At 40.4% G+C, this 10,731-nt stretch overlaps 1 protein-coding gene and 1 pseudogene across 1 annotated transcript; both read left to right on the top strand.

Annotated features, from left to right (window-relative positions):
* The first annotated feature begins 5,758 nt into the window (after nt 1-5,758).
* Nucleotides 5,759-6,994, top strand: LOC115733369 (peroxidase 44-like). Its single transcript, XM_030664028.2, has 2 exons — nt 5,759-5,961; nt 6,174-6,994. The coding sequence occupies exons 1-2, from the start codon at nt 5,764-5,766 to the stop codon at nt 6,927-6,929; spliced, it is 954 nt and encodes a 317-aa protein (XP_030519888.1). The 5' UTR covers nt 5,759-5,763; the 3' UTR covers nt 6,930-6,994.
* Nucleotides 6,995-9,078: 2,084 nt separating this feature from the next.
* Nucleotides 9,079-10,484, top strand: LOC115729824 (annotated as a pseudogene).
* The last annotated feature ends 247 nt before the right edge of the window (nt 10,485-10,731 follow it).

Raw genomic sequence — 10,731 nt, 5'->3', positions numbered from 1 at the left:
CCCATTCAGTGAGCAATTTGGTTCCTCCCTATGTCCTCATTGAGGCAAAAGGACACTTTTAGTATCAAAAATTGTGTACGGAGATCATTTTGATGCTAAAGTTTCATTTGGATCACTTAAGTGTCAAGTTTTCGAAAAAAATAATCGTTTTAGTGCCAAGTCCGATTTGGCCTCAGGAATTCTGACGTGACTTTATTTTATTAATAATTGAAGTTGATATGGCTCCAACAAGGTCCAACAAGCAATAAAAATGGAAAAAATTGAAAAAAAATTAAAATAAAAATACAAACTTGATTTTTTTAAAAAAATAAAAAAGCTAAAAATTGAAAAAAAAATTAAAATAAAAATACAAACTTAATTTGTTAAAAAAAATAAAAAAGCTAAAAATTGAAAAAAAATTAAAAATATAAATTTATCTAAAATAAATTGAAAAATTACCTTAAACATTACAAAAAAGCTAAAAAAAAAAAAAAGTTATCTGCGCAAAACCAAGCGGCGAGGGATGTGCAAGCCCTTGCCGTTGTTGCCCTATAGTAGTTAACAATGGTCGGCAAGGGTGAGGAGGGACTAGCGGGGGTTGCCGAGCCACGGGCAGGAAGCCAGAAACCCCCCACCGGCCGCAGGCGAGGGTGGCGGTCCTTGCCCGGATCTAACGAGGGTCGCCAGCCCTCACCTAGGTTTGGGTGAGGGCTGCCACCCTCTACTAGTGGCGACCCTCATTGGCCCCCACTAGCCAGGCCCCACCACTACCGATAAAGCCTTTGTCGCGTGGTTTTTTTCTTAATTTTAAGGTTTTTTTAAATTTAAGCTTATTTTTAATTTTATTTTAAATAAAATCTGTATTTTAAATGAATCTATTTTTAGATAATTTTTAAATTTGATTTTGATATTTTAAATTTATTTTAAAAGTGTAGAAGTCCACATGGCAGCCGACATGGACTTATTATTATTTTTAAATGTCATTTTTCATTAAAAAAATAAATATTAATGACATGTGATAATTTTGGCCGAAAATTCTTGCCGGAGGCACCATAGTGATCCTTTTATCTTCGACTTGGCACGAAAGTAATCTAATTGAAATTTTTGACACCAAAGTAATCTCTGTACACAACTTTTGGCATTAAAATGTTTTTTTGCCCTCCCATTGACATCCCATAAGCTAGATGAGAATCGCACTTTGTCCGAGCCCCTCTTGGCCTCGGCGATCACTCTCTACCCTCAAAGGACCCGAAAGAACACAAGTTTTCCCCAAATCACCCACTTACTAGAGGATCCCGCCTTGATACCATTTGTCACAAGCCGATCGATTCAAGACTCAATCTTCGATCGCACGTGCGGACTTAGGAACTCCTTTCCCAAGTCAGCCTTCCTCACTCACTCACAAGGATCTTTAGAGAGAGAAACTCTAGAGAAAGAAGCTCTAATTATAGTATAACTTGTCAGTCACGGAACTAGCCCGTGCGGCGCCTAGCAAGCTAAGCCAAGCCAGCCTTCCTTATATAGTTGTTTCGTAGAACACTCGGGTGAATAGCTTTCACGTATTAGAACATATCACGCCCAGCTTAACTCAGGCATCTATTGCATTGAGTAAGACGAGTAAAACACTTTAGGCAAAATAAATTGGTATCAGAGCCGATGGTTGATTAGTGGGCCTCTAATTTGTTTCAATGTTTGGAGAATATCTCAAGAAAAAATCTCATGATCGATGCTTGTTTCGGGTGGGAATTGCCATCATGGTTGGTCTGGTGAGAAGAGACCATGGATAATTGGTTTGGAAACGCAAGTCTTGGCAAGAAAAGAACATGGATAGTTGGTCTCGTGACGCAAGATTGAGACCATGAGTGATGCAATTCCAAGTTAGTAGTTGATGATCGTTGATTGTGGTGCATGGTTATGGGTGCATTGCAATGACATGGAGATTCAAATTGAGATAAATTGATGCGAAATGATACTTGGATTAAGGGGGAGTAAACCTAACATTAGAGCTCACACTTGAGGGGAAATTGTTAGGAGGCATGTGTGAATTGTGTTAGATAAGTCCCACATCGAATAATTGATGTGGTGTTGAGCTGTTAATATATCTTAGTTGGCCAATAACTTATTAACTTAAACTTTTGAGTGAAGATATGTCAAACTGAATATATTGACGGGCTTGGACTTAGGTTATCTCTTGGCGATCTTGCGGGGTAAAGGTATCGGGCATCCGTTGCGCACTTCCAACGCATAATCAATCACCGATTAACAAAACGAAGAAGTATTTGTGGTTAGAGAGGAAAATGACAAATATTTTTTGTGGTAGTTGAGACCTAAAAATGAACTGAAAAATATTTTTCATTATTTGACAAATAAAATCTAATTTGATTTTTCGCATCTTCATTTGGACGGATATTGCTGATGTGGACACCAACCGCCATATATGATACAACCATCGCTAATGTGAATAATTTTTGTAATTTTGAAAAAAGGTTAAAATTTTCATAAGTCTTTATTTAATTTATTTTTTAGTTTAAGTTATTTTATCTTTTCTTTTTTCTTTCTTTTGCTTTTTCATTCTTCCTCCACCTTGAATGGTTGACGGCAGCCACAAATGTGCTCCAGCTCGCCAGAATCGGCCGAGGAAGAAGAAAAAAAAGAAATAAAAAAGAAAAATAATTAAAAATAAAATAAAAATACAAAATAATTTAAAATAAAATGAATGTGAAGGAGTGCAGGGAGGAAAGTTGAGGAAAAATTTCCTCTTTTCAAGAAGAGGAAATCATCTTCTTTACTTTTCAAGATATTCTTTTCATTGGTGGAAAATATTTTCACTAACCAATTTATTTTCCCTAGATTAAACGCCCGAAAATCTGATTTTTTTTTTTTGTAAAAGTTATTTTTCATGAAACAAATAAAATCTAAATTCGAGTTGATCTCAAACTCGAGCTCTAGCTCGAGATCAACATGCAATTCTGAAGGTGCATTGATAAAAAGAATTTGGAAGAATTCAACCAGTCGATTGAGCTCACAAGCAACTTTATTCATGAGTATATTTTGTGCATCGTGACACGATGATTCATAAGGAGGGACATCCAAGCTGGAAATGGATCTTGGGTCCGCCAAAGCATTGCATCGAGCCCGTATTTCTTCTGTTGCCATTGGAGCCACTTTCTTCCTATCAGAAAGGCCGTTGAGCACGCCATGCCATGAGCTCGACGGGCGAGCTGGTTAACATATTTAAATATTAAGTCATATTTCATTTAAGAGCTTAAGGTTTTAGAGCAGGTCATGGTGAGTTAACAAAATCTTGCGTGATATTTAAAATTATCTGAATTCAATTACATACTTTCGCGAGACGCTTTAAACTTAGGTTAAAGTCCAATTTATATGAGGTGAAAGGGAATAAAAGTTTAAATTTTTAGAGTGGTTGGTCGTGATCTTACAAAATATCACAAGCTCGAAAATAAAAAGTAGAGACACATGGGTCTTGGAGATGAGGTCCGGCAATGCCGACTCTGTGGAGGGGCCGACCATGACTTCAGCGGCGGCGGCGGCGGCGACTGTGGGGCGAGGAGCGGAGCAGTCACAAGCGGAGCCGAGGGGGAAGAGACGGATAGGGACAGAGATAGGTTGGCCTTCAGTTCGATTAGCTGTGGAAATGAGTAGAGAAGTTGGACAAGCGTCAAAATCTGGGGTAAGACCGTAAGATTGGCGTTTAGCTTGATAAATTCACATCTTGCCTCGGGAGTCGCATTCAGAGTCTCGTGTCCCCAAATCACGAAACTATTCCGCGTTGACTGAAAATAAAAACGCATGTTTTTGACTGAAGGACTCGGTTCTTCTTGCTTCGTATAAAGACGAATTTCATAGCTGTCGCATTAAAAAAAATAAAAATTCATAGCTGTCGCATTGGACTACTTTGATTCCACGAACATGGAGGACTAGGACTAAGAGGCTAAGACCACCTTTCCTTAAACATGCGAGCTACACTGAGGTGGTTTTCCAATTAAATGGAAAAAAGTACGTTACAATTATCATAAGTTGTGTACAATCCTTATTTTATTGTTAAAAGTTTTAAAACGATCACTTAAGTGCCAAAATCGAGAAAAACGATCAAATAAGTGTCAAATCAGAAAAATTCCGACCAAATGAAATATGTGGCTTTTATATTTAAATTTATTATTTGATGTGACAATTTTTTTAAAAAACTTTGGCCACGTGAACTTACACATGGACTTCTAAGGTAAATAATTTAAAAAATAATAAATTAAATAAAAAATAAGCTAAAAAAAGGGCACAAAAAAAAAAAAAATTGGTTCAAGCGACAAGGGCCTGTACAGCCCTCGCAGTGGGGGATGGCTGGTAGCCCCGGTCAATGGCCGACGACCCCTGCCGACTGCAGCGAGGACTCGCCTTCGCTGGGCGAGGCTAGCCATTTCCTCTTCGTCGCTGGATGAGTTAAATCTTACCCCCGTATAAAACCAAAACTGCAAAATCTCTCTCTCTCTCTAAAAGATCACTCCTCTGCGGATCCCCCCAAGCCGCACCAGCGAAGGAAAGAACACAAACCATCTCAGTGGGGTTCGGTGTAGGGTTCTTCTTTTTTGGGCTTCCGATACTCTCTATTTCGTTTCCCCTTCCTTTGTGTCTCTGTATGCTACCTTCGAAACCCTGAAAGATGCACTGCAGAGCCTCTCCGTCTCGATTGATTTCTGGACCTAAGAAGGGTTCCTTCCTCTTTTTTATTTTTTCTGATTGCTGTGCTTTTACACCCCCATATTTGTCGATTCCTCCTATTTGCGTACTCCGACGATCGATCCTCCCTCTGCCTCTCGCTGAGGCTGGGTGAGACCTCACCTACAGTCGGCGAGGGTCGCCAGCCACTGGCTTGGGCTTGCACTGCCCTCGCCGCCTGAACCAAAGCCTCCCCTTTTTCTTTTTTAATTTTTAGCTTATTTTCTTGTTTAATTTTTTAGTTAATTTTAAAGTTAAAGTCCACAAGGAAGTCCAAAAAAGGCCACGTATGATTTCCAACAAGCAAATCAGAGTTGGCACTTAAATGATCGTTTTTAAAAAAAATTCGACACTTAAATGATTGTTTTAGAACTTTTGATATTAAAGTAAACACCTTACATAACTTATGGCACTTATAGTGTACTCCTCCCCCAAATAAACCTAGCTAAACTGCAATAATTCATGTGAAGTCATCGTCCTAAATCTTCCGGAAGGCGAATGTAATCTTACTTACTGGTTCGATGCGTAATTTGATTCAATCTGATCGAAGCAATTGTCCCGACTACTTTAATAGTCATTTTCATACGCACTCAAGATGGATTTACATGTATACAGAAAGATCGATCTAGAACCGTGTTTTTGCCATGAGGGAGCCGTGAGCATTTATGACTGCGAAAACAAATTCATTTCCTTCGGCCCTCTTGAGTGAAGATTTTGTCAACGCCAAAGTTCCGAGTCTTGCCATCCTCAGGCAAAAGAACAAACACCAAACGCGCATTTGCGCGCACGCATGCATGGTTTTTAGCAGAAGAAGCGCAAGCGTCCAACGTTCCATTCAAAAACTCCGTCACATTCAACATCGCCAGCTCCGGGTGACATCGTGGGTGCGGCTGCTGGAGACTGGTCTCTCTTCAACAACCCAGCTTCACTTCAACACAGCTTCTAAACCCTATAAATGGCAGAGCGATCTCGTGCTAATGCTGTGCAATCCCAAGTTAGCTCACAATCTCTCTCTCTCTCTCTCTCTCTCTCTCTTGATTGACTTGGAAAACAATGAAGAAGATAGCTCCCTTACTTGGGTTTGTTTTCCTTCTTCCTCTGGCTTTGGGCGATCTGAAGGTCGGCTTCTACAACTCTGCTTGCCCGCGAGCTGAATCGATTGTGCGCCAGGTCGTGCAGAGTCGATTCCAAGCCGATCGATCCGTCACGGCTGCCTTGCTCCGCATGCATTTCCACGACTGTTTCGTCAGAGTAAGTTTCGTGCATGTATGTATTTGTACTCGCGCGCGCTCGATGCTAGGACGTAAACTTCTGAAGATGGGTTAGTAAATTCGATTTGTCTAGCACTGTTACGAACCTGCGAATCAATACTTAAACGAGTCGGTCGTGTTCAAACATTTGCTAAAAGTCTCCACGTCAATGTCCAACTGGACTAATACTCCTACTTCCTTCCTTCCGTTTAGGGCTGCGATGCATCCATACTTATAGACTCCACCGACAACAATCCATCGGAGAAGTCCGCTGGGCCGAACCTAACTGTCCGAGGCTTCGAAATCATCGACGAAGCAAAGAAGAATGTGGAAGACGCATGCCCTTCGACGGTCTCCTGTGCCGACATCATAACTTTGGCGACACGAGACGCGGTCTTCTTTGCAGGAGGGCCTAGCTACGACGTTGCGACGGGAAGGCGAGACGGCATCACCTCGGCCCATGACGAAGTTAGCTTGCCAGGACCGACGTTCTCGGTGCCTCAGGCCCAACAAGCCTTCGCTGCCAAAGGGTTCACCCTTACCGAGATGGTCACGCTCTTGGGTGGACACACCGTTGGAGTCGCTCACTGCAGCTTCTTCAAAGATCGTCTCTCAGACTTCCGAGGTACCGGAGCTCCGGACCCGTCCATGGACCCAAGCTTGGCCGTGAAGCTCAACGTCACCTGCGGTGCTTCGTCAAGTGGTGACCCAACGGTGTCCTTGGACCAGAGCACATCGTCCATCGTTGACAACAAGTTCTATAGCGAGATTCTTGCCAAGAGAGGGATATTGCAAATTGATCAGGAGCTGGCCGTCGACAAATCGAGCGTGCCAATCGTCGCTAAGTTCGCGTCGGACGCAAACGGATTCAGGCAGAGTTTTGCAAATGCGATGGTGAAGATGGGCAATGTCGGAGTTCTAACTGGAAATGCTGGCGAGATTAGGAAAAACTGTAGGGTTTTCAACTAGCTAGGGTGCTCCACAAGTTTGGATAAATTAACGTTAAACGTTGTTCTTGATTACGAAACTGTTCTTTTTTAAAGGACTCATGCAGATCTTGAATGGTTAACAAGAACTTCATATTGCTTAGATGGGCGATGGGAATCGAATGGTCTGGCGGACGTTGTTGTTAAGTGACTCACGTTTTGTGTCTCTCCATTGTTTTCACTTTTCAGAATTTAATCCGAGGTCTTATGGATCTATAAGCTAATACATGTCTAATTTATGTCTTTATTTGTTAAGCATCGAAGACTCCATTCAAGTGAAATTTTTGAATGCCCTGTCCATTTCCTTGTCAATGAAGTGTAGATCATTGAGCCGAGAGCATTTGAGGATTAGGTTCTATGATCGTTTTGCCTATTAACAATATATAGCTAGAGGTTTCATCCCCATAACGAAACGGTCTCAAGTGATGCTACCATCGCAACGTTACAATATTCCGTTTCTTGAGAGTAGTTTTGCTAACGCTATTAAAATGTCTTTTCTAATATTTCTTAGTAGTTTAGAAAATTTTATTTCTTAAGCCTATTTAAGTATCTATTTAAACATTTATTTATGAATGAGAGATTTTGCGAGAGCATAGCTAATTATTTTAAAAACTTGAGCTAATAGACGAACTTGGGATTTAATATTTGAATATGGACCTTGCCTTAGTACTAGGCATGGAAATATATAGTAAGGCAGGCAAATACGAAATCTGGAAAGATGCCATCCTCTTTGAGCTTTCTAGAGGACAGTTGAACTCATAACATCTTGTTGTAATACTATGTAAGATTTTGTAGAACAGCTGCCAATTATTTTAAAAGCTTAAGTTGATAAACGAATATGCGGTTTAATATTTTGATATCATAACAATGATTACATTAAAAAGTTAGTAATGATTTGCTTGGCCTCTATGTAATTCTCGAGGGTAATCTAACTGATATCGTCGGAACTTCGGCCAAGCCCTCAAAATAAGTACTCTAAATAACCTCACAAGATAGGTTAGTTAGCATTTAGGGGCGGTGTTATGAAAGGATTGTGATTTCCAACATTCATCCTCTCGTCACCATGATTCGTGATTGCCTTTTTAGATAAATTTTACTCAAATTTTGCTAGCATAACAGTTTTGGGTGATTGAGATAGTAACAATATGTTGTGGGCAACAAATTCTTTAAGAAGTGGACACTACAACAATTTCTGATTTATTTATTTATTTTTTATGGCCCAGAACATGTTATTAATCTCATAGTGGATTAAGCATGGTTACATAATCATTTCTCATTTTACACTAAGTGACTCACTCACTCAATTAACAAACACAAAATGCAAAACCCTAATTTTCTTCTCTCTCTCTCCTCTCCTTCTCACTCCCATCAACCACACATCACCACCCCACCCTATTGTCACCTTGCCATGCCACTGCTCACATTGTCATGTTCTTTGGTCGAAAATTTTCCCACGATGAAATATCTTTCACCGAAATTTATTCTTTAGCTTTTAGATGGAGGAAAAAGGTACTATGGTGATTTCGTACATGAATGATCCATAAAATCAAGGAATTAATAGGTAGAAACTTCAATGAAATTATGCAAATGTAGACTGAACCAAAGTTTGACTCTACAGAAAGTCTAGAGAGTACAATTTTTACAAACGGACCAATACAAACAAACTTCACTAGAATTTGACTTGATGGCAAAGCCTAAACACGCTTCGACACTATACCAGAGTTTGACTCAATGAAAAGACGTCCGGAATAAAGATAAATGCTTGAGTTTGACTCGACGACAATAATCTGAAAGCTACAATTAAGGAATTGAAAGTGCAATGTAGAAAGTAAAGATAAAGATAAATTTTTTTTATTTGTTTGAGGGGAGAGGGAGCTCTCCTTATGGATGCTTGGTGGTATATATAGTGGTTGAATGGATAACTGCTCTTTGACGGTTACAGCTTTCAGAGAATCCTTATCGATTGCTCCCACATCCGCTATTTGTCCTTTACTGCTTGATCACGTCCTTGGACAGTTATTTCTAGCATGTAAAGTGAACTATGTAACCCTCGATAGTCGTCCGATGACTTGAAGCAACTTGAATCTTCTCTCTTTTGCCCTTATCGATCATGCCTACGTTCGTTACTCATCATGGGTCCCACAACCAGGCTTTCATGGGGTTGTGTTGAGGCTGGTGTAACTGTCGATGGCCATTCTCTCGCTGTATGTTCAAATAATGACCATCCCCCACCTCTGGCGTGTATAAGCAAAGCGATCCATACCTCAAAGTGTGAGCTTGGATATGTTATTTATTGTCTACATTTGCATTCCATGCATCATATCCATTGCATCAGAAAATGGAACTGGCAATCCCAAAAAAAATAACATGCACTGCATGGTCAAAATTTAAACCTCAGTTTGTCTTTGAGCAAAACCTCTGCGAGTTCCCACTCAAAAAGGAGTAGCTGTTGATGTCTAAATTTTAGTTATTTATTGAGCCATTTATTGCATAGCAAATAGAGACAAACCTTAATCCCTAACAACAATATTCATATTAGTTTGCATTTAATTTTAGCTGCATTTATCTAGTTTCAGAAAATTGTATAAAGGTTAGTCTTTTTCCTTAAAAACGTCAAAACTTTAAAAGTGAGAATAATTGCGTAGTGTATTCTCCCTGCAATTTATTTGACTTACCTTGGGTGTTTATTTCACTGGTTGTGCACTCGCATAATAACATTGGCCCTAGCGACTTAGGTTAAAATTAATCCACACTGTTGCTAAACATCTCTTTTTCATGGCACCGAAATTTAACATAACCAAGTCCGCGGACTCATAATCTCTGATTCGTAGGAGTAGAATAGTCCCGTGCAAGGATACGACATCATTGATGAAGCCAAGAAGAGCCTCGAAGTTGCGTGCCCTTCGATTGCCTCTTGCCCTGACATTGTCACGTTGGCAACTCGAGACGCTGTGTTCCTCGCCAGAGGCCCCAGCTGCAATGTCTCTATGGGAAGGCGGGACGGTCTGGTTTCAAACTCGAGTAAAGTGAACTTGCCGGAACCCTCATTCTCGGTATCTGAGGCACTAAAAGCTTCCACGGCAAAAGGTTTTACGCTAGCCGAAATGGTGACTCTTCTAGGCGCCCACTCTGTTGGATCCGCTCACTGCAGCTTGTTCCAAGACCGCCTTTTCGAATTTCCACGGCACTGGAGCTCCGGATTCAACCATGGACTCTGAGCTTGGTCACGAAGCTGAAGGGCATCTGCGGGAACTCGACGAGCGACGGCCCGACCGCGTTATTGGACCAGAGCACGCCGTTCGTGGTGGATAACCAGTTCTACAGACAAATTATGCAGAAGAAAGGGGTATTACAAATCGACCAGGAGCTCGCCGTGGACAAATCTAGCGCCGGCATCGTTTCTCGGTTCTCATCAGACGCGAACGGTTTCAAGAAGAGCTTCGCGAGTGCTATGGTGAAGTTGTGAAATGTTCAGGTTCTCACTGGGAATGCTGGTGAGATAAAGAAGAATTGCGGGGTTTTCAACCAGCCCAAGTAATGATATGTAGTTAGAGGGAAAATTCTTTTTCTCTTGTATTAAAGAGTGTTATCATATTTCTGTTGGTTATTCGCTTTTTAAGATTGCACGCATATCTGTGCATATATCATTGCATATCTTGATTACAGTAGTATTTAATAAAGCTTATAAATTAGATGTATTCTTCAATAATATATATTGTATGCTATATAGAAAACTTTACAATTCTCTCTTCCACTTTATTATTCTTAACTACTTGATTGAAAAT

The sequence above is a fragment of the Rhodamnia argentea genome, chromosome 10 (genome assembly GCF_020921035.1).
Source record: "Rhodamnia argentea isolate NSW1041297 chromosome 10, ASM2092103v1, whole genome shotgun sequence".
Taxonomy (NCBI): Eukaryota; Viridiplantae; Streptophyta; class Magnoliopsida; order Myrtales; family Myrtaceae; genus Rhodamnia; species Rhodamnia argentea.
This window is presented reverse-complemented; position numbering and strand designations above follow the sequence as displayed.

Coding starts and splice junctions, on each gene's coding strand:
- LOC115733369 (XM_030664028.2), top strand. CDS start 5,764: ATGAAGAAGATAGCTCCCTTACTTGGGTTTGTTTTCCTTCTTCCTCTG. Junction 5,962..6,173: donor TCCACGACTGTTTCGTCAGA/GTAAGTTTCGTG, acceptor CCTTCCGTTTAG/GGCTGCGATGCATCCATACT.